Genomic DNA, 23,948 nt, shown 5'->3' with positions numbered 1-23,948 from the left:
ACCCCCAAATAAACCTCGTGCACTTGAATCATCATCCTGGGGTCTACTTGTGGCGGGACCCAGGTACTCACTGGGGTCAGATTCATCTTCTCTGTGGGTGTGGGGGTTACGGCGGGAGCCTAAAGACCCCACTGAGGCAGAAGCAGTGTCTTCCTTCAGATATCCACAATCTTTTTCATGGTTTCCATCACTTCTACTTGCTGCTTTATTACTTATTCATTACATCTGCACCTGAGGTGGTGAGAATTCTACTCTTAGACTGATAGAAAAAGAACCACTTCTTTCTCAAACATTTCCACTTTTTTTTTTTTTTTTTTGAGACTGAGTCTCGCTCTGTCGCCCAGGCTGGATATCTTGGCTCACTGCAAGCTCCGCCTCCCGGGTTCACGCCATTCTTCTGCCTCAGCCTCCCCAGTAGCTGGGATTACAGGCGCCCGCCACCACGTCTGGCTAATTTTTTATATTTTTAGTAGAGACGGGGTTTCACCGTGTTAGCCAGGATGATCTCAATCTCCTGACCTCATGATCTGCCCGCCTCGGCCTCCCACAGTGGCACAGGCGTGAGCTGCTGTGCCCGGTTGACATTTCCACTTTTGTCTGTTGGCCCAGATGTTGACATTTTCTGAGCTCCCAAAGAATTTACAGACATTTTTTCCTAGGTCAGAGTAAAAGGGATCCCCTTTGTTCTGGATCTTCTGCTGCCTTGATCGTCGGATCAAGTTGAGGAAATGGTGCCTTGGGGAGGTAATCCCAGTGGCTTGGTAAACTCACACCCTTTCTTTTGATGTCAGGCCTTTTAAAACATCAGTACCACTTTCCTTTACTTGTCCAGGATGGAAACATTTGGCAGCACTTTTTGCAATATCCATCCATTCAACAGCCACATGCCCCAGCTGAGGGCTTGGCACCACGCAAAAGCAACGGAGATTCAAGAATGAACCAGCTTAGCACAGGGGATTTTTAGGGCAGTGAGACTATTCGGTGTGACACTGTAATGGTGGATACAATGCTGGATGGTCACATCCATCCAAAGAATGTGCAACACACCAGGAGAGAAACCTAAACTACGACTTAACAATAATATATCAATATTGACCCATTAATTGCAACAAATGCAGTACATTAAAGCCACATGTTAACAACAGGGGAAACGGGATGGGAGGATTTGAGGGCATATATGGGAGCACTATACTTTCCGCTCATTTTTCTGTAAAGCTTAAGCTATTCTAAAAAATAAAGTCTATTCATTCAACAACAACAAAAATGAATGAGCCTTTGCCCTTACAGAATTCACCGTCAATAGGAAGAGAAGGCTGGGTGCAGCGGCTCACACTTGTAATCCCAGCACTTTCAGAGGCCAAGATGAGCAGATCGCTTGAGCCAAGGAGTTCAAGACCAGCCTGGACAACATAGAGAAACCCTACCTCTACAAAAAACACAAAAATTAGGTGGGCGTGGTGGTGCATGCCTGTAGTCCCAGCTACTCAGGAGGTTGAGGTGGGAGGATTGATGGAGCCCGGGAGGTTGAGGCTGCAATGAACCATGATTGTGCCACTGTGCTCCAGCCTGGGCAAAGGAGTGAGATTCTGTCTGGAAAAAAAAAAAAAAAGAAAAGAAAAGACGAATAGATAAGCTGATCATGTCAAGGTATGCTGCAGACTGGGACAAAGTCTGTCCAAATTAAACCTCAGGAAGGGAAATATTTATGATACACACCAGAGAGAGTCTATGACTAGCTGGTGGCCCATGTCCTTTTAATTGTCCGTAATTTTCCTGCGTAGTTTAAATGCTGCAAAAGATGGGGTTGACTCTGTGACCTTGGGCACTGGAATTGGGTCAGGCTGCGTGGGTGGGGACTAGAACCCTGAACTGCGGTTTTGTTTCCAGAGATGCCAGAATATTTCATGAGTAAGAGAACAGCCTCTATGTTGGATGCCCTGAATTTCAATGTCAGCGTTGCCACTTTGTATATAACCAGAGGATGGGTTTGCAGACCCAGTGGATCTACCGTGACATGAACTTGTACTAACATTCACCTGATCTCCAAAATGCCTATTCTGACTGGTAGACCCTCATCTCGCCCTAGTGCCAGTTCAGAGCTTGTGTCCAGTGATCCTGCACAGGTCTCATTAGTTCCTATTCCCCTGTTCAGTTATCCTGGTAAAAGGCTGCATATTCCTTTGGGGGCAGGCTGGGAGAAAGATCGACAGTATAAATTTTTGGCAGTGGAGTGGAGTCCTTTCTGGAGGGGATCTGGCTTCCCGTTCAGACAAGGGACTCCGGGTCTGTGAAGTGGCTTATGTCTGTGAATCAACTGGGGACTGTGACTCTGTTTTTATGATTCAAGTTACACTTCTGCTCACCCGACCTAGAACGCTTCTGCAAACACAGATCAAGTACAAATGTGGCAGGCTTCTTATCTATTTCACTTCTAGGAATGCTACAATCAGCGGGTACTATAGGTCTGCGAGTCAGGTTATTCTGGTTGCAGCTTTGAGTCTGTTGTCCTTTATGGTAACTGCGTCCACCTTGCCTTTGGGGATTGAGTGCTGCAGTCACTTGGCCACGGCCCCTGTAGTGTGCCTATGTCACTTACTCTCTTTATGTCTCAGTCTCCTCCTCTGTAAAATGGGCACCCTAATAGCACCCACCCCCAGGGCTGCTGTGAGGTATAGATGGATTAGCGTATGAGAAGTAATAGAAGAGGGTCTCAAACCCCATGTGTCATTATCAGAATTATTTCATGACAGGGGAGAGCTGGAGGAGAGAGGAAGGTGCTGAGCACATCCATGTGTTCTCCTACCAACGTTTCCTGAGCACCTACTATGTGCTGCCCACTCTGAGAGCTGTTAGGGATGAAATAGGGAGCACAGCAGGGTAGGGGCAGCCATCGGGAGCTTAGTGGGGAGACAATTGTGCAACATGGTTCCAGTGTTTGCGGTGGGAGAGCTCAGGGAGTACAAGGACTTAGGATCCTGGGCAGAATCATGGAAAGGACACAGCCTCCCCAGTCTCTCCTTCCTCCACTGCCTCCCTGGCCTCCTCTGCTTCCCTGGCCTCCCCGGCCTCCCCAGCCTCCCCTGTCTCTCCTGCTTTTGAGGTAGGCTAGGAGCTGCTGGTGCCCATTTAGCCTGTCCTGGATGGGTGTAGCACCTCAATGTCCAGAAAATACCCCCAGTTCAGCTCATCACGCAGCCAAGGAAGGAGCTCCACACTGACACTAAGGGTGCATCCTGGGCTCATTCATCAGTGCTTGCCTCCAAAATATTTCTCCACGTCTCCTCCCTTTGCCCACCTGCATTGTCTCTGTGCCTAAGCCCTGGCTGGGGGCCCGTAACGATCCCCTATCTCCTCTGTCCCTGCACGGTCGGGTCCCAGCTAATCTGTCTGCCCACCACACCTCTCTTCCCTTGCCCACCACGCTCCAGCCCCACAGTCCTCTTTCTGCTTCTTTCCCAGCCTCCGGGCTTTTGCACACGCTATTCCCTCTGCCTCAATACCCTCCACTGGGCTGAGAACAACTCTGAGACATCTCTCAGCTGTTGCTTCCTTTGGAACAGCCGCCGCTGCTGTCCCTCTCCCAGTTCCAAGACCTGCTGAGCCTCCTGTCTTTTTCAGTTCCCATGCACCCAGCACTTCTCCTTGGCCTCCGTTTGCCCAACTGACAATATCCATTCTCAATGCCTTCTCTCCCAGTGCTGAGCCCCACTGGGTGAAGGCAATGCCTGTCATGTTCATCACAATTTCCCTCCCCCATCACCGCGCCTGGTCCACAGTGACGCTCAAAAAATATCTATTGGTAGGCAATGCGAAGATGCATTCATGTCATCCTCCAGGCGGAATTCTCCACGAGTTTTGAGCAGCCTCGGTTTTCCCACCACCTCCAAATCATGCAAGACACAGGGTAAGAGCAGACAAGGTGGCTATGGCCGATGTCTACCCTCTCGAGGCGTCCCTTCTCTTCCCTCCTCCTTGAGGCAGGGAGACCATGGGGATGCAACCTGGCTGGGGCGGGGAGGAAGTGCAGAGCCTGGCCACGGGCAGGGGACAGCGACAGCCTGGGCCGGGGCAGGTGAGCGCGGCGCAGGCTCCGGCCCGGCATGTCCGCGGTGCTCGCGAGAGGCCAGCAGAGGGCGCCAGAGAGCCAGGAGCGGCCCGCGGAGGAGCCCGCGCCGGCCCCGATGCCCCGCTCCGCGCCGCGCGGACGCACCGAGCCCGCGCTCAGACGCCCCAGCTCCGCCGAGAGGCCGCTCGCGCCGGGTGCTTCCTCTTCCCCAAGTGCAGGTAGAGCCCCCGGAGCCATGGCCAGCCCTTCCGGCAGCTCCGAAGCCACGGGCAAGCCCCGAGGCAGGGATGGCCGGCCCAGGAGGGAGGAGGACGATGTCCCTCCCGAGGAGAAGAGGCTGCGGCTGGGGCTGGAGGGGGGAAGCGCACAGCCCGAGGACGGGGAGGACGCGCCGCGGCCAGGCAGGGAGGAGACCGGCACCCAGACAGGTGGCGACGGCAGAGGAGTAAGTGACGGGGGCGCGGGGGTCCGGGGGCGCGGGGCCGCGGGGGCGCAGGGTGGGGGCGGCGGGAGGCTCCGTGGCCGGCCCTGGGTTGAAGTTGGTAACTGAGCGGCAACTCCTGCGGGCGCGGAGTGACAGCTGGTGACGGCCTCCGAGACGCCAGCTGCCCCTTCTCGGGTGTGTGGCTTCGACTTCCTGATGTCTCCCACGACGTCCCTGGCTGTGAGACCCGCTGGACTCTGAGGCTGGCCAAAAGGGGAGGGGGAGCCCCGCATCTCGGGGGCCCCCAGCAGGGGAAGGGGTGGGGGTTGCGCTGGGCATCCTGTCTGGGGCATCTGTCTGGGACTCTGTCGGTGCCTCTCACCTGGCGAGGGGCTTGTGGAGGGGTTAGGGGGGAAGTCCCTGGCCCCAGGCTTGGCCAAACCCTGCTCTGCTGGGCTGCGGGCTGGCGGCGCTCACCCAGCTCCTCACCTGCCCCGCATCTTCCTGTTTTTCTTCCCATTCCGGTTGGGCAGCGAGAGTTGAGAGGAGGCAGATGGCTTCCATCCCAGAAATCGCTCTCCTCTTTCCATTCCCACAGAGAGGGACAGAGAGGCAAAGTTCCTCGCATCCCCCGGGGCGCTGTCCTGTGAACGCCCGGTGTCCCGCCCACGTGGGCCCCTGAGTCACCCGGCCTGTGTGTGTGGGATGGGGCTCCGTGGCCAGCCTGGCCTCCTGGGGTTCACTTTCTGCTTTCCTACCCCCAACTCTTCCTGTGTGGCTTTGCTGGCCTTCCGCTGGGGAGGCACATGGGTTTGGAGGGCAGACGAGGGCCCCCTGGAGAGCTGTACCCTCAGTGAGGGCTGCCACCTTGATGGTTTTTGATGGATAATGGGGTTGACCTCTTTGTTCCTTGCAAATGTTTTTATGTTTGACCATTTGCTCAGCTGGGCTTGTCTTAATAATTTGATTCGTGGTTAATGAGCCCCACATGGGAGAGAGGGCGGCCTTCAATTCTGAACCTATTTAGGCAGCACGGGCAGCCCTCCTCGCCGTGGGCTGCATCACAGTCCCCCTGCCCAGGCTTGGAGTTGCTGCCGGACCCTGTCTGGGAGGCTTGGTCATGATGACATCCTTATCTCCCCGTGCACGTTACTGCATTCAGAGCTTGGGTCACCTGGACACTGAACTCAGGTGAATTCTGTTTGAGGTCCCTGGAGAAGAAGGATAGTTCTCTGGAAGGTTTTCCAGGGCCCATCATGGAAAGGATGAGAAGGGAGAGGTCCTGGTCAGGGACACAATTACAGTGGTAGCCTAACACTGGGAAACTTTGTTGTGTGAAGTCCTTGTCAGTCCCTCTACCTCCCTCTTTTACGAGGGCTCTGCCAAAGACCAGGATATCAGAATGCAGTGAAGTGACCCAGTGTAATGGAACCTTGGGAATATGGGTCTGGAGCCAGGCGGCTGGGGTTTGCATCCTGGTTTTGCCCCTCCTTAGCTGGCTGACATGGCACAAGTCACGTACCCTCTCTGAGCCTTACTGTCTTCAGTGGCAAATGAGTCTGTCAACAGGCCCCATTCCGTGGGGCTGTTACTGCTGAGATTAAAGGAAGCTCGTCTGTAGAAAGCACTCAGCATTGTACCTGGCACATAGCGTATGGTGGATAAATGGGACTTAGGACTGAAACTCATGCCTTGGTGTGTTTTTGCAGTGATGTTTTGTTCTGGGGTGCATCACAAGAGACAAGGTTCTTGCCCGGGCCTGGTGGCTCAAGCCAGTAATCCCAGCACTTTGAGAGGCTGAGTGGGGAGATGGCTTGAGCCCAGGAGTTTGAGACCAGCCTGAGCAACTGGCAAGTGGTGAAGCCTCTTATCTACCAAAAAAGAAAACAAAACAAAACCAAAAAACAGAAAAAACAAAGCCGGGTATGGTGGTGTATGTCTGTAGTCCCAACTACTGGGGAGGCTGAGGTGGGAGGATTGCTAGGGCCTGGAAGGTTGGGCTGCAGTGAGCTGTGATCGTGCCACTGCACTCCAGCCTGGGTGACAGAGCGAGACCTTGTCTCAAGGAAAAGAGAGAGAGACAGACCCACAAGAGTCTTAAGCCAGAATCTCCATGTTAAAATGCTTTCTGGAGGCTAAAAGGATTATATATTGATAAGGAAATATTTAAAAGGCAGAAACCCCACTCATTTTTTGGTCTACAAAGGGAAATGGGAATCCCATGAACTGAAGGATGATGGAGGAACTGAACAGACAGCGTCTTTGTTTCCTGAGTCTGAATAGGGTACCCTCTTTTCAGGGTGCCTGTATCTGCTCAGTCCGGCGGCCCCTCGAAAAGACGGAATCTTGATTTTCAAACTTAAAATTTGGCCCGCTGCCCGTAATACCTGCCAGACACATTCCTTTTCCTTTTTAGTTTCTATGGGAATACTCTGTTTGAAGAACCCGTGAGGCAGTGTCAGGCTGGTGTGAGGATCAGCGGTGGTTTCTTTGAGGAGGAGAGCCCGTTTCTTCACTCATAGGCCATGTCTGAGTGGATCAAGAAGAACAGAGTGCCCTTTTATGAGATTTTGTCTGCGTAGACCATTAGCTTGGTAAAAATGTCAAAACCATCCTCGTTCTTTAATAGCAGATTATTTTGGACTTTTCTCTGCACGAAGCAGCATGGGCATTCAGATGCTTTTAAGGATAAAATGTTCTTTCTCATCACCATGCCTGGTACTCTGGATAGCTGAGGTTTTAATGTGACTGGGTGTCCCTTGGAGTGGCTCCCAGGCTGTGCTCTTGCAGTTGGGTGGCAAGGGGTTGCTTTATTCTATGGTGGCTAGAGGGTGCTTTAGCAGGTAAATCAAGACCCCAGGAGCCCCTGAGTGCCCAGTCCTGCTGCAGGGCATCTGTTTATGGTGGAGGGTGAGGGGCGTTGATTCCCTGCCAGTGTCAGAAGTTTGACAGGCTTCTTGTGTATCCACAAATACCCACTCCATGGAGAAGGCATAGAAAACCTGGCCCTCTCTAAGCCTTTATTGACCCCTTTGTAAACAATCCCAGGATGTGTGTGACCCACCGGTCTTCCTGGAAGGAGAGAAAAGTCTTTCTTAGGTATTTGGTTATCAACCTCAACCATTCAATCAACCTTCCCCAAGACCAGGCACCTCAGCAGAGATTTCTGGGTTGTCAGGCAGAACTGAGCATTCAAGGGTAATAACTCACGGGAGTCCCTGAAATCCCTGATGGACGCACCAGGTAAGAGCATGCAGGGTTGAAACCAGATGGGGAAGGTTATTGTCAGCCTGGGGCTCCTGCAGAGGTTCATCCACGTGGCAGGTATTTTCCCTTCTTGCTGGGGAGAACCCTGGGTTTCTCAGCTTTGGCACAGTCGCAACATTTGGGGTCAGACCATTCGTGGGGTGGTGGGGTCGTCCTGTGCACTGTAGGGTGGTTAGCAGCATCTCTGGTCTCCATCCTCTCGGTGCCATTCTCCCCTCCCAGTTCTGTGTACCCCAAATGTCTCCAGATGGTTTCAAATGCCATGGGGCAAGGAAGTGGTACATGAGCAAAACCTCCCCCGTTGAGAGGCATTGGTCTACACTTGTGGAAACGTTTGAGGGTAAGAGTGTCGAGCTTGGGTCCCTGCTGTACCCTTTAGGAGCAGTGTGGTCTTGGGAAATTAATACTACTCCAGGGGCCTCAGTTTTCTTATCTATAAAATGGAGATCAATGAGATACACTTTCATAGGAAGGTTATATGTGATTTACTGAGATAATAAGACAGTACATGGAAAATGCTGGGCATAGCATTTATTTTTAAATTTTTTTTTTTTTTTTAAGACAGAGTCTCGCTCTGTTGCCCAGGCTGGAGTGCAGTGGCATGATCTCCGTTCACTGCAACCGGGCTCAAATGATTCTCCTGCCTCAGCCTCCCGAGTAGCTGGGATTACAGGTGCCTGCCACCACAGCTGGCTAATTTTTGTGTTTTTAGTAGAGATGTGGTTTCACCATGTTGGCCAGGTTTTTCTCAAACTCCTGACCTAAGGTGATTCGCCCACCTTGGCCTGCCAAAGTGCTGAGATTACAGGCGTGAGCCACTATGCTGGGCTGGGCATAGCACTGTAACGGATAAAGCACAAAATACTTGGGCAATATCTTTTTACATTTGGATTGTCTTGACTCCATCCTCCATCCCCTCATGCACTGGTGCGGTGCAGAGCAGAATATCACCCACCTTGACTGCAGAGTGGATTTGGGTGGCATCTTGGCTTTCTGCACAAGACTCGCCTGTTCCCCACCACATCCCCCTGGTTCTCAGGGTCCAAGATTCCAGGAGGCAGGGATGTGGGCAGGCAGGGCAGGTGGCCCACCCAGTTCATTCCCACGCTGGGGACTTGCAGAGCCGGCTGTCTCCCCAAGACAGGGTGTTTGGACCAACATCTGGGTTTTTGGATTTCCATTTGAGCACAGCTGGACTACACAGGCTGAAACTCTCTCTATCGAGATATAGGTATTTCCCTGGCAACGATCTTTCAAGCTGACATGGAGACATGGCCACCCGCTGGAATGCGGTGTCTGCCGTGGCGCTCTTGTAATTTGTGAGGCAGGCTCCTGAGGAATGCAGTGCATAAGTGGGAAATGGTGGGAAGTTCTCACATCCTCCCCTGGCCAAAAGTGCTGCCTGTGCAAGTTGGTGGACGGTCCTTTGAGCAGGAAGAAGACACGGAGCACGTTCCTGTTAGCTACGACAGAGAGGGGGAGGGTACACACACTGGACATTTCAAGCGCCTCCAGAGAAGCAAGTCTCACTGCGCTGGGAGTACTTGTGGAATGGGGGCCGTGTTGCCCTGGGCTTTAATTATTTCAGGAATATTTAACCGCAGGGCCGGCAGGCTGGATCTTGGTGTGTATTTCTCAGTTGGAAAGACTTTGGACCATGGGGAAATGTCTCAATTCTTTTAATTTCATGAAGGTGGTCATTGTTTCTTTTGGTGGCCTCTGGAATGTGACACAGAACTCAAGGGACAGGAAGGAGATGAGTTGGAGGCTGGGACAGGGGTCCGTGCCAGGGATGCTGGTGACTCACATGATGGTGCTGGAGATGTGTGGAGTCCAGTGCCTGATTTGGGGAATGTTCGTGGGGTATGTTCCAAGGGCCTTACGGACGTATTAGGTACTGGAGGTGAAGGGTCAAGTTTGACCTCAGGGCTACAGTGTCAGGCAAGAACAGGAAGTTGATGTTGGACTCGTTGACTGAGGTTGCTTGGAACCCAGGAGGCAATGTGGGCCAGGACAGATGGGTCTGGGGCTGGGAGGGCGGGTCTGGGCTGGAGACTCGCTGGGGCTTGGGAGATATCCCAGGTAGATGGTGGTTGAGGCTATGGAAATGACTGCGATTGCCTGGGATGAGAGTGGAGACAGACAAGATGGGGGTTTTACTCTAAGCTTGGGGAACCCACCTCCCAGGTTCAAGGGATTCTCCTGCCTCAGCCTTCCACGTAGCTGGGAATGCAGGTGTGCGCCGCCACGCCTCACTAATTCTTGTTTTTTTAGTAGAGATGAGGTTTGGCCAGGCTGGTCTCAAACGCCTGACCTCAAGTGATCTGCCCACCTTGGCCTCCCAAAGTGCTGGGATTATAGGCATGAGCCACCATGCCTGACCATTTTTAAATATTAATTTTTATGAAATATTTTGAAACACATTTTACTGTACATTGGAAAAGTCAATCATGATTTGAAAACTATCAAAATCCAATCAAATGTCAATTAACCGTTTAATTGTGGCTAGGTAAGGAGACTGTTTTTACCAAAACATATTAGAACAATGACCACTTATAGAAATAATCTGTTTTAATTTTTCATTGAATTAAATAATCTTTTATATTCTGGCCAGGCACAGTGGCTAACACCTGTAGTCCCAGCACTTTGGGAGGCCAAGGCCAGTGGATCACCTAAGGTCGGGAGTTCGAGACCAGCCTGGCCAACATGACGATACTGTCTCTACTAAAAATACAGAAATTAGCCGGGTGTGATGGCACACACCTCCAATCCCAGCTACTTGGGAAGCTGAGGCAGGAGAATCATTTGAATCCGGGAGGCAGAGGTTGCAGTGAGCTGAGATCGTGCCACTGCACTCTAGCCAGCTTAGGTGACAGAGCAAGACTCTGTCTCAAAAAAAAACAAAAAAAAACAAAAGATTCTGGATTTTATTTTTAATAATTACTTTTGTAAAGAGAATATCTTCTTTTTGGAGTTGTTGAATTTATTGAATTGACAAAAATTACGTACAAAAGGGTATACAACATGATGTGATTGAAATATGTGTACATTATGAAATGGCTAAATCAAGCTAAATAACATCACCTCCCAGACTTATTTTTTTGTGGTGAGAACACTTAAAAAAATCTACTCTCTAGGCTGGGCGCGGTGGCTCAAGCCTGTAATCCCAGCACTTTGGGAGGCGGAGACGGGCGGATCACGAGGTCAGGAGATCGAGACCATCCTGGCTAACACAGTGAAACCCCCCTCTCTACTAAAAAATACAAAAAACTAGCCGGGCGAGGTGGCGGGCGCCTGTAGTCCCAGCTACTTGGGAGGCTGAGGCAGGAGAATGGCGTAAACCCGGGAGGCGGAGCTTGCAGTGAGCTGAGATCTGGCCGCTGCACTCCAGCCTGGGTGACAGAGCCAGACTCCATCTCAAAAAAAAAAAAAAAAACAAACAAAAAAAACCTAGTCTCCTAGTGATTTCTAAGTGTATGATATGTTGTTATTAACTATAGGTACCGTGCTGTCCCATGGATCTCTTGAACTTCTTCTTCTTCTCTAAAAATGACATTCTCTGTCCTTTGATGGGCATCTGCCCACTTCCCCACCCTGGCAGCCATCATTCTGCTCTACTTCTATGAATTCAACTTTTTGCTTTTCTTTTCTTTGTTTTGAGACAATCTCATTCTGTTGCCCAGGCTGTAGTGCAGGAGTGTGATCTTGGCTCACGGCAGCCTTGACCTCCCAAGCTCAGTCAGTCCTCCCACCTTGGCCTCCTGAGTATCTGGGACTACAGGCGTGCACCATCACGCTCCACTGATTTTTGTATTTTTTGTAGAGATGGGGTGTTGCTATGTTGTGCAGGCTGGTCTCGAACTCCTGGGCTCAAGCAATCTGCTGGCCTCAGCCTCCCAAAGTGCTGGGATTACAGGTATGAGCCACCATGCCTGGCCGAATTCAACTTTTTTGGATTCCACATATAAGTGAGATCATGTGGTATTTTTCATTCTGTGCCTGGCTTATTTCACTTAACATAATATTCTCCAGGCTCATCCATGTTGTCTCAAATGGCTGGATTTCCTTCTTTTTGAAGGGTGAATAGTATTCCATTGTGTACATACACCACATTGTTGCTGGAAGTTTAATGGAGGCCAGTTGAGGGAGGAGGGGGAAAAGATTCACTCTAAGTCAAGATGCTCCAGCACCCACCCAGGATGTGTGCAGGATGCTCCTGGTCTTGCTAACCGTGGTTTGTGGGACTCCAAAGCCCCTGTCCTTCCACGATGCTTGCTGTCCCGTTATCACATTTCCTCAGAGGAGAACCCAACGTTGGTGGAGAGCCCTGCTGTGGCCGTGTCCCTCAGCATGAGATGGCAAAGGATGGTGCTGCTGGGAGACCCTTACCTCTGCATACTGGGGGCTGTTTGCCTTCTCCATTCTTTCTCCAAGTATCTGAGCAGCTCCTCTGTGCCAGGTGCTTGCTGGTCTATAAGGTGTATCGATCCTTGGAGATCATGCTGTAGCAGAGGAGGAAGGCTACAGCCCACAGGTCAGAACCAGCCCCCTGCTGTTCATACAAATAAAGTTTTATTGGAACATGACCACACCCATTTCAGTGCATACTGTCTATGGCTGCTTTCCTGCTGCAATGGAGAGTTGAATAGTTGGGACTGAGACTCTATGGCCTGCAAAGCTGAACTCTTTACCATCTGGCCCTCAAGAGAAAGAAAAAAATTGCTGATCCTTGTACCCTGAGAGTCTTAGGTTAAGAGGGTTTTGTACCACCCTGACATCCCAGGGGACCATGAGTCTAGCCACCCTTGAAATGTACACAACTCTGGGCTAGGGGTGCAGCAGGCGAGTCCCAGTTTTGCAGGTCTTTGGTATCAGGGGCACTGCCCAGGATTTTGAGTGGGGTTTCCTCACCACTGTGGCTGGGCACTGGGCGAGTGTGCTTTCTGATTTTTGTATGAGGAAGAGAAAGGAGGGAGGAAATGGCAACTTGTTGCCCTGTTCTAAGCATTTTCCTAAGATGGGTGTCCAGGCGAGGGCTTGGGATCTCACCTTGCACAGCTTACAAAACCCAGTGAGGTCAGCTGTCTTGGCGCTGCCACTCTGAGGGATGGAACCCCCAAATGACTAGGAAGGGAGAGAAAAGCATGGTTTCTGCAAGCACAAGAACTGGCATTATTGGAATTAACATTTCCCCCAAGTTTTATAATGTCTAGGCATGCATATTTAAGTGTCTGCCTCAAAAGCTCTTGCTAATAACCAGATGGTGCATTTAATTTCCTTTTTTTGTTCTCTGAGCAACATGCAGCTTCTTGCACGGTCCTCCTTGCAGGCAACTGTACTGAGGTGACAGTCCTCTTGACTGCCAGCACAGATCCCCAGAGCCTCTGAGAGCCCTGTATTCTGGGGGCAGCCTTTCCTCTTCTATTCTGGAAGGGGGCAGGTTACCCACAGCCTGGCACAGGGCTCCTGCCTTAGCTTCTCTAAGGAATCTGGCTCCCTCTGACCCTCTAGACCTCACCAGCTGAGGATCAGAGCCCCAGGGCATGGGCCAGAGGTTGGTGTGAGGTGGGGGGAGTGCGGGGTGTGGTGGGGTGGTCTGAGAGTGCAGCTCTGGAAGGGGGCAGGGCAGGCCCAGGAAAAGCTGCTTGGAAGAGACTGCAAAGAGATGGCGGAGTTAGGACAAGAGGGCTGGGCACGGTGGCTCACACCTGTAATCAAAGCACTTTGGGAGGCCGAGGTGGGCAGATCACCTGAGGTCAGGAGTTCGAGACCAGCCTGGCCAACATAGTGAAAGCCTGTCTCTACTAAAATATAATAATTAGCTGGGCGTGGTGTGGACACCTGTAATCCCAGCTACTCGGGAAGCTGAGCCAGGAAAATTGCTTGAACCCAGGAGGTGGAGGTTGCAGTGAGCTGAGATTGTGCCACTGCACTCCAACCTGGGTGACAGAGCAAGACTCCGTCTCAAAAAAAAAAAAAAAAAGTTAGGACAAGGGGAGGAGGAAAGAGAAGGGAGCTGTGGGACAGCAACCTGGACCTTAAAGGCACAGGAGAGGAATCTTGGATTTCCAGTTCCAAAGGATATGAAGACAAAGTCACACACCTTCAGCCTGCTCCGGGTGAGGCTGGGCTTTGTGCATTTTCCTTGTTTTCCTTTTCCTTGTGTTCAGGGTGTTGTAGAAACAGGTACATAGGGGGACTCTGTGTAGCGCCTGTTCTGATGGCCTTCAGGAAGCATGGGGTGCCCTGGTTTCCTTGGCTTCGTGTCCCCCTTTCCTCCTGCCACCCCTGACTGTGCACCCCACCTTGTCCTTCAGACTACCCTCCTGGAGGGGCCTGGCCAGGGCTTGTGTCCTTGCTAGCCTCTGGGGAGGAAGACGCTGTGACTTGAAAGCCTGTGGACTTAAATTGCAAGATGTGGGTGCCTGGGAGGGGACGGCCGCAACCCTCTTGACTGATCCATTCATGTTTTTTTTTTTTTTTTTTTGACTCTGTTCTATGTTGTCCTGACGGAGGGGTAAGCCCCTGGCTTCTGCCTTTCCTGCCTTGAACTCTTGCAATTAGGCTAGATGGGAGGGTCCTGTGGTCTGAATCTAACTTCTTACTTTTTGTTCTGCTTATTAAAAATACAAATTATTATTTGTTCATTTGTAAAGAATTCAAGCCATGCAGGCCAGCTCTGGTGGCTCACACCTATAATCCCAGCACTTTTGGAGGCCAAGGCGGGCAGGCCGGGAGTTTGAGACCAGCTTGGCCAACCTGGTGAAACCCTGTCTCTACAAAAAATACAAAAGTTAGCTGGGCTTGGTGGCGCATGTCTGTAATCCTAGTTATTTGGGAGACTGAGGCAGGAGAATCAGTTGAACCCAGAAGGAGCAGGTTGTAGTGAGGAGGAGGTTGCAGCGAGCCAAGCTTGTGTCCCTGGGCTCCAGCCTGGGCAATAGAGCAAGACTGTATCTCCAAAAAAAAAAAAAAAAAAGAATTTATATAGAAAACAGAAACAAAACTTGCCTTTGATTTGCGTTTCTTGGTCTTGCTTCTCAGAGGTAACACTGGGAAGGGTTGCGGTGTGCCTTTCCACTCCTTTTTCTTTTCTTTTTTGTTTTAAGTTCTGGGATACATGTGCAGAACGTGCAGGTCTGTTACATAGGTGTCCATGTGCCATGGTGGTTTGCTGCACCTATCAACCCGTCATCTAGGTTTTAAGCCCCGCATGCATTAGGTATTTGTCCTAATGCTCTCCCTCCCCTTGTCCCCCACCCCTGACAGGACCCGGTGGGTGATGTTCCCCTCCCTGTGTCCATGTGTTCTCATTGTTCAGCTCCACTTATGAGTGAGAACATGCAGTGTTTGGTTTTCTGTTCTTGTCCACACCTTTTTCCTCTCTGCACACAAGCACATGTATTTGCACGTAACTGTTTATTGTAACCTTTTTAAAAAAATAGAAATGGAATAATGCTATATTTATTCTTTGGAAAAGCCTGCTTTTCAGGCAGCATGTCTTTGACGTTGTCTCACGTTGGCACCTGGGCACCACCTTCTTCTCCTGGCAGTTACTCCGATGAGTGGATGCGCCATGCTTCACTTAACCAGCCCTGCACCGAGAAGTCTTTGGGTAGTTTCTGCCTTTTCCCAGTCGCAGACGGTGTTCTGATGAATTTCCTTACACATATCTGCCTGCATTTCTGTGAGATGTTCCTGGAGGTGGGCTGTGTAGGTCAGAGGGGAGGTCTGTGCTAAATTCCATCCAGTCATCCAGCTCCCCACGGACTCACATGGTACTGTCCTGTGTAGACATCATCTTCTGCAGATGTCTCTTTCTTTTACTCAGACCAATCTGCACCCCGGTGTCCTGTGGGGGGTCCAGCCCCTACCCACTTGCCTGCCCCCACCCCATAGTCCCCCCAGCCCCTGCTGATGGGGACTCTGGCTTCTGAGCTCTGGCAGACTGCCTCACTCTGGAGAAGTTTGCTTTCTCAAACATTACTGGCAATGTTATTGCGAATCCCGAGGCCTGCGTTTGCCTTCTTCAGGCCTCAGTTTTCTCATAAGTGAAATGGGGATAATGTGATGCTGCTGTCTGCTAGAGCTGCTGTGAGGGTTCAGTGACATCACCGTTGAGAGCATGTGTTCACAGCGCCGGCCTCTTGCTCAGTCAGCACCTGTGGGGCAGGGCTGTCGCTGATGCATTGTTGACTGTCTTTGCTAGACTGTGGCTTTAACAGGGGCAATGTCTTTTGTACTGAGCCCAGAGTCACCCCAGTACCTGTGTGATTGAGTGGCAGGGTCAGAGACTGGGGTAATGGCAGCGGAAGCAGAGGAAAGAAGTGGGGTTTCTAATAGGTCCTGGGCTTTAAGATGAAGCATTCTCGGCAAGGTCTGGGGCTGTGCTGTGTGTTCTAGGCCCGAGACTAGAAGCTGGGCCTGGCTGCAGCCCCTGCTGAGCTGGGGAGGTGCAGGTCACCATCCTGCTTCATTAGGACTCCTCCAAGCCCAGCTTAGACCTGGATGCCAGGTGACCCCCTGTTTAATCCCAGAGAGAGGACAGGGAAGTGTGCAAGGGTGGGGACCCTCATCACCACCCTTGACTCTATAAGGCATATGGGTTTGTGCACGTGTGTGAGCACGGGCGTGGCTTCTCTGAATTTCCAAGCTCGAGGTGTTTATGCACGGTTTGGCTTGCCAGGTAAAATACAGGAGGTCCAATTAAACCTGAATTTCTCATTAACCATTTTTTTTTGGTGCAACTATATCCCATGCAATATTTGGGACCCACTTACCCTAAAAAATGATTTGTAGTTTATCTGAAATTCAGTTTATCTGAAAAATGATCTGTAGTTAACTGGCATCCTGTCTTTTCACTTGCTATGTATGACAGCCCTGTGTGTGGGGGGGTTATCCGTGTGCATTTGTGAGTTACCATGTGAAGGACTCTCTCCCAGTGTCTGTAGGTGCCAGGATGGAGATGGACAGAGAAGATCCTCTTGGGCTGCTTTAGTGGCCTCTAGAGGCTGTGGGGTTGGACACTTCAGCCCCAGGGGCCTGGGCAGCACTGTCCAGCACCTGCCTGCTCCTCTCTATGGGGGCTGACTTCCCTGCCATCTCTCTCCAAGTATGGTGTCAAGAGCTATCCCTTCCACCCCCATCGGAGCTTGGCTGCCCAGCCAGACAAGATAGCAAACAGCACGCAGATGGCTGCAAAGCTTTCCCCAGCTCCTTCTGCAAGGGGCCTGCAGATGAAACGGAAGCCCTCATCCTCACCGCCTCCCCCTTCCAGAAAACCCAGGCAACAGCCACCTCTAAATGCTGCTTTAGAAGCTACTCCCTCCTGGTAATTAAAGCACCCCAAACAAATACAGCACTGCATTTGCACTGTAAGCTTGTTCCCATGCACGCAGCCAGTTGTCTTGGATCCTCCGGTGTGCCTGATTCATCAGGGCAAGGGTTCTCCTCTCAGGTGCTTGCAAAGAGCTGCTTAATTTTCATCTGAAAGACTCTGTAGAAATCAGGCCCAGCTTTGGAAGAAAGCCCTTTCTCCCCTTTAGCAAATTCCATGTCATTCTTTTTTTTCTTTCTTTTTTGAAACAGAATTTCACTTTTGTTGCCCAGCCTGGAGTGCAGTAGTACAATCTTGGTTCACTGCAGTCTCCGCCTCCCAGGTTCAAGTGATTCTTACTTAGCCTCCTGAGTAGCTGGGACTACAGGCACCCACCAACACACCGGCTAATTTTTTTGTATTTTTAGTAGAGAGGGAGTTTCACCATGTTGGCCAGGCTGGTCTCGAACTCCTGACCTCAGGTGATCCACGTGCCCCGGCCTCCCGAAGTGCTGGGATTACAGGCATGAGCCATCACGCCTGGCAGGAATTCTGTGTCGTTCTGGATACTTATCATGACTTCAAGCATCCAGGACTCTGTCCCGGGTATCCTGAGCCTGAGGGTGTATGTGTGTCCAGCTGGCTAGGAAGTTGTCTACAGGCATGTTGAACTTGGCCTGTGAGTCCATGGCAGCATCACGTGGGAAATACCACCAAGGAGCCTCATTCTGTGCTTTTAGGACATAATTTCTATTTAGTCATTTGCTGAATCTGTGACAGACAGGGTCTCAATTTCTTGCAAGTCCTGTACGAGGTGGGTGCTGTGATTATCTACCTGTTCACTTGCTCTCTCTGGCCCCTTTCAGGCTCTTGCACTTCTTTTGCTCTTGCCTGCCACAGGGCCTTTGCACATCCTGGTCTTTCTGCCTGGAAAGATTTTCCCTCTCCCTGCCTCTTCAACTGGTCATGGTCTCATCTGACAGTGGAGTCCCCACATCCTCAGGGACACCTGGCCGCAATGACTCAGTCACAGCAACCCCCTGTTAGCTGCTGTCATAACACCAGGTGCCTCTCTGTGGTAGACACTAGCTCAGCTACAGCTTCCTAGTTCTGTGTGTGTGATCCTTCCCCTTCAAGACTGGTCACCAGGAGGGCCAGGGCTATGCCTGTTCCTGATTCTCACGTGTGTCTCTGGTGTTTAGCATATGCTTACCTAGAATTTGATTAATGAATGAAGTCATACCCGTTTTACAGATGAGAAAGTTGAGGCTCCGGAACATTATGTAACTTGCTCAGTATTAGATGGTGATGGTTTGAAGCCACCTGGCTGGTGGCTGGGGGCACACTCTTAACCACTTCACTATCGTTCTTCTCTCACTGCAGTTCTCCAAAAGCAGGAGTGAGAGACAACTTTAGGACAGGTGTAACCAGAATCCCAGGGGTTATCCTAGAAGATAGTGTCAGGAACGTACCTGCCTATGGGCCTTCTTACTGTATTGCATAAAATACCCAGTTTTTCTGACTTGCCTTTAGTAAAGACCTTAGCAATATTTGAAGCACAGCTGTAAGTAGGAAAGGGGGGATGTTTACACTCTTTTTAAAAGGAGTCCATATTGTATTTACCTTGTAGTCTTCCATGCCCCTCTGATCTTCTTTAGCTTCAATTATGCAAAATTAACACCTCTTCTCTTGACTGCCTCTCTCTTACCTGTTCAGTTTCTTTTCTGTGTTTGAGATTGCTTAGAATTTTTCCCCAGTACTACAGCCTGCTTCCCACCTCCTCCCCCACCCAGCTTGTTCTGAATTTTGTCAACAACAGTTCCAGCATTTAGTGAGGGCTGGATTGAAGGGAAGCGTTGGAAAAGGATGAAAGGTGTGTGAAAGGTGAAGATACCTAATGGGCAGGCAGTCATCAGGGTTAATTCAAAGGCTGGAAGAAGGACTGACCTGGAGGACTGGAAATGTCTTTGAGCTGAAGGTCATGTGCAGGTGGAAGGAAGAGGGTGAGCCTTTTGGGGTGAACTGCAAGTATTTGATAAGATCCCTGTCCCCATGGTTAGGGAAGGCTTGATAAGCATCCTTAATGTGATGGAGGGATTAAGGAACCCCTGGCTATACCTGCCCAGCATGGCGGTAACATGACATAGCTAAGTTATTGATCATTGGTTGCCCAGCTGTCATCAGCTCCACATCTTCTGTTAGTTGTAGTGGTAATTTGCATTAGTTATCAATGCCAGTTTTGACTTTCCTAGTCAATAAAGTGTTCTGAGAGTGGTGACTAAGGCTGAACACTACCCATAATCATGAGGATTACAGAGGCAAGTCCCCTTGCCCACCTAGAGGCAAGTCCCCTTGCCCAGCTACCTGCAGGTGATGAGCACCCTAGGGAAATCATTCAATTCTTTGGAGGACCCCGAATAAATGCTCAAGTCCATCTGTTCATCTGTTCTTCCTTCCTTCCTTCCTTCCTTCCACCCACCCACTTACCCATCTATCCACCCACTCATTCATCTATCCATCCAACCCACTCTCTTATGCACTCAGCTATCATCCACCTACCCACCCACCAACCCATCTATCCATCCACTCACCAACCGATCTATCCATCCACTCACCCATGCATCTATCCACCCATTCACTCATCTACCCATGTGTCCACCCATCCATCAGTCCATCCATTTATCTATCCCTCCACCCACCAACCCGTCTATCCATCCACTCACCCATGCATCTATCCACCCATTCACTCATCTACCCGTCTATCCACCCACCCATCCATCCATTTATCTATCTCTCCACCCACTCAACCATCTCTTCACTGACTCGACTCAACTATCCATTCATTCATCCACCTGCCCACCCACCCATCTATCCATCCACCCATCTGTCTATCCATCCACCTACGTATCCATCCATCTGCTTGTACGTCTGCTCATTTATTCCACAAAGACTCGTTAACCACCTACTAGATTTTGGGGAGGTGCCTGCTCTAGTAATTGAGAACACGGTCTCTGGAATATGATTCCCTGGGCTCAAAATGAACTGCCTCCTAGCTAGCTGCTTGGGTAAGTTATAGAAACTGTGCTTTGATTTTCTTATCTGAAAATTGGCTATTAATAGCTTCTACTCTTGCAGATATAGTGAGGATTAAATAAGATGTCACATTAAAAGTGCATCATCGACACTCAATAGAGATTAGGTTTTACCATTTATTATTATTCTTGGCAGATGCTGCAGATAATGTGGAGAGCATAGGAAAGACACATGTTTGAACAATTAGTGACATACAGGTGCTAAGTTCTGCAGGAGGGGAGGGTCAGAGAGCCGTGGAGAGGGCCTGACCCAATCCTGGAGGCTCAGAAAAATGTTCCCAGTGGAACTGCTGTTTTAGCTGAGACTTGTGGGATGGGTAGTAGTTGGAGATCCCAGACAGAATGTGACCAAGTTAGGGAAAAATTGGGTCCTGGCACCCATGGCAGAGTTGAGTGATCCAGTCCTTCTGTCTTTCTGGCTGAAAGTCCACCAGATCTGGGAATGTCAAGTTGGGGGAGGGGGTTGACAATGGCCATGACCTTCACCTGTCCTCACATGTCCTCTGCGTGTCTGCAAAGCCTCTGCCTCAGTGTCCTCTTCTGGAAAGTGGGATTGGAAACCACATCTGCTTCTCTCCCAGGACTTCTAGGAAGACAAGATTAGATGGCAGGTGAGAGCTCTTTGAAAATGAAAGCATTCTACTATTTGAATGCAAATTGTTATTCTTTGCCTGTCATGTTTCTTAATCTGTGAAATCATACTGGACCTCGAAGCTGTCTATTAAAAAAAATAGCAAAGTGGCTGGGCATGATGGCTCGTGCCTGTAATCCTAGCAGTTTGAGAGGCCGAGGTGGGCGGATCACTTGAGGCCAGGAGTTTGATACCAGCCTGGCCAATATGTGAAACCCCGTCTCTATTAAAAATACAAAAATTAGCCAGGTGTAGTGGCGTCCGCCTGTAGTCCTAGCTACTTGGGAGGCTGAGGCACAAGAATCATTTGAACTGAGGAGGCAGAAGTTGCAGTGAGCCGAGATGGCACTGCTGCACTCCAGCCTGGGTGATAGAGAGAGGGTATGTCTGGGGAAAAAAAAAAAAAAAAGGCAAAGTTAACACTTCCTCTATCTCTCCCCTGGGGGAGGCAATTTGTCAAAGATTGTTGTTGCATTTTACACACAGGGAAATCTAAGGAAGGTGTGGAAATCAGGCCAGGACTTCAGACTCTGGACTCCCGGTTTACAGGGTCTTAAATATGGGAGCCACTTTGGGTTCTTTCTACAAGATTGCTTTGTAAAAAAACGAAGAATCAAACAAACAAAAAACTCAGAAAAAAAAAAAACTAAAAAAAAAAAAACAAACCCAGCCCTCACCTAAATATTCACAAGGGACCTTAGGCAGTATCTGCAAACAAAAGTGAGTGGTGAGTGGGATCTGTCATCTTTACAACAAAGCCCCAGAGTTGAAGCAAGTGGAAATACCTCTAGAGACAGAGATTTGGGCAGGTTTTGCCAGTCACAAGCTGTGAGAACCTGGGCAGGTTTACCTCTCTGAGCTTCTGTGACCTTGTAAAATAGGATGCGTTGCACTAAACGTGCAGGAGGAATCCCAGCCTCCTCCTGTGCACAAGGCTGGTTTCTTCCCATCCTTTTCCTTGTTCTGCCTCTCTCCTCCTCTCCAAGAGATGGATACATCTGGACCCAGTAGGGACGTATGTTTGCAAAAGCTCCCAGGTGATTCTCATGCAGCCAACCTGGCTCTGGCGCTGAGTTCTTCGACACTTCTGGAGGCACATTTACTAGTGAGGAAGGTCACTGTGTGTTAAAGGCATGATTCATCTTCCATTCCATTCTTCCATGAAGCAAGGTGCACAGGTCGACTGAGCTGGGAGAGTCCGCAGTGTTAGCCTCCCCCACGCTTCCTTCCCTCCCCATTCCTGGTGTGCTGTACTTTGTCTTGATTTCCTGCACTTTGCACCAAGCCAGGAGATGGTAAGATCTCAAAAAAATCGTTTTTTGGGAAATGGGATCCAGAGGGTTTTTGTTTGCTTGCTTGTTTGTTTGAGACAGGGTCTAACTCTTTCGCCCAGGCTGGAGTGCAGTGGTGTGACCTTGGCTCACTGCAGCCTTGACCTTATGGGGTCAGGTGATCCTCCCACCTCAGCCTCCTGCATAGTTGGGACTACAGGGGCACACCACCATGCCCGACTAATTTTTTCCATTTTTTGTAGAGATGAGGTTTCACCATGTTGCATAGGCTCATATCAAACTCCTGGGCTCAAGCCACCTCGGTTTCTCAAAGTGCTGGAATTACGGGCATGAGCTGCTCTGCCTGGCCAGGTTTTTTTTTTTTTTAAATTTTTATGAAAAAATTTCAATATACATAAAAGTAGAGAGACTAGTTTAGTGAGCTATCGTATGCCCATCACATAGGTTTAAAAACCATTAACGTTTGCAATATTTACTCCATTTGTTTTTCTGAAGTATTTTAAAAATAGTTTACAGTGGTTATGTAATTGCATCATGATGTTCACCCCTATCTAATTTACTTTCCCTCCAAAAACACGAGGGCATTTTTTACAGGATCATTGTCATACCTAATAAAATTACTAGTAATTTCTTAATATCCTCTAAGATCAAGTTTACATTCAGATGTCTCATCCTCAAAATGTCAATTGTGATCATTTTTTTCTTTGAGCAAAGATAATAAGATCTCAAGATTTAATGACAGAAATTCCACGTTGACCCTGATGTCTAAGCTCTGTGGTCCATCGTGGCTTTACTTGAAAGTTTCAGGCCAGGCGCGGTGGCTCACACCTGTCATCCCAGCACTTTGGGAGGCCAAGGTGGGCAGATCATGAGGTCAAGAGATCCAGACCATCTTGACCAACATGGTGAAACCCCTTCTCTATTCAAAATACAAAAATTAGCTGGGTGTGGTGGTGGGCACCTATAGTCCCAGCTACTTGGGAGGCTGAGGCAGGAGAATTGCTTGAGCCCAGGAGGCGGAAGTTGCAGTGAGCTGAGATCGCACCACTGCACGCCAGCCTGGGTGGCAAGAGCGAGACACACACACACACACAAAACTCTCTCACTGTGGTCTTAGAGTAAAAGGACGCTCCATTTCCTGTGTGGCCCCTGTTCCTTAATGTTAGCCCCCTCCTGTGGGGAGGAGGGAGTGACTTTCAGGGCAGGGTTCGAGCATTCCTGGGGCTGGCTCTGATCCCGATAAAGCCCATTGTCATGAATGAATGCTTTCCTTGCAGGTTAGTCTAAATATTGGAAATAGTGCACGTGGAGTGTCCTCGTGATGCCTGGGACAGTACTGAATATTTATAGGTTGCTTTTGGTGCCTTCTTTTTTTAGTGTTTTCCATAGTTCCATGTTTCTACAACCCTTAGGAACATCAGAATCATGTGTGTGTGGGTGCTTATTAAATAAACCAATTCCTGGAGCTCACTCCCAGACAGTCTGATGATTAGGGGCTCAGCTAGGAATTATGTTTGCAAAAGCTCCCAGCTGATTCTCTTGCAGCGAGCCTGGCTCTGGCTCTGGGAACTGGGTTGGGAACTTGTCTTAGGTGCCATTCTCCTGAAACTTCAAGTTGGCCTCTTTGACTCCGTTTTGTATTGTCATCACTTGTATTCAGGTCTGTTTTTCCCCTGAATTGTAAACTCCTTGATGTCTGGGTCATCTCAGCTCGTGAGCTGAGCTTTCAGTGGGTGCTCAGTGGAACAGGTGCTGAATGGAGTCAGGCTCTAGGGAGGCCCGCGTGTGTTGGTAAGTGAGAGACAAAAATCATTTAAAAAAGAATCTTTTTACCCTTCAGTTGTGTTTGCCATGAGTTCA

The 23,948-nt window shown here is 49.9% G+C and overlaps 1 protein-coding gene across 1 annotated transcript in view; it reads left to right on the top strand.

Annotated features, from left to right (window-relative positions):
- Nucleotides 1–4,085: 4,085 nt before the first annotated feature.
- Nucleotides 4,086–23,948, top strand: part of RBFOX1 (RNA binding fox-1 homolog 1) — a 2,535,170-nt gene continuing 2,515,307 nt past the window's right edge. Inside the window, exon 1 of the mRNA XM_033235800.1 lies at nt 4,086–4,511. Within this exon, the coding sequence (XP_033091691.1) occupies nt 4,101–4,511 (411 nt within the window). The 5' untranslated portion in view covers nt 4,086–4,100. The remainder of the gene's footprint in view (nt 4,512–23,948) is intronic.

The sequence above is a fragment of the Trachypithecus francoisi genome, unplaced genomic scaffold (genome assembly GCF_009764315.1).
Source record: "Trachypithecus francoisi isolate TF-2019V2 unplaced genomic scaffold, Tfra_2.0 Lachesis_group15, whole genome shotgun sequence".
In the NCBI taxonomy this organism is placed as follows: Eukaryota; Metazoa; Chordata; class Mammalia; order Primates; family Cercopithecidae; genus Trachypithecus; species Trachypithecus francoisi.
This window is presented reverse-complemented; position numbering and strand designations above follow the sequence as displayed.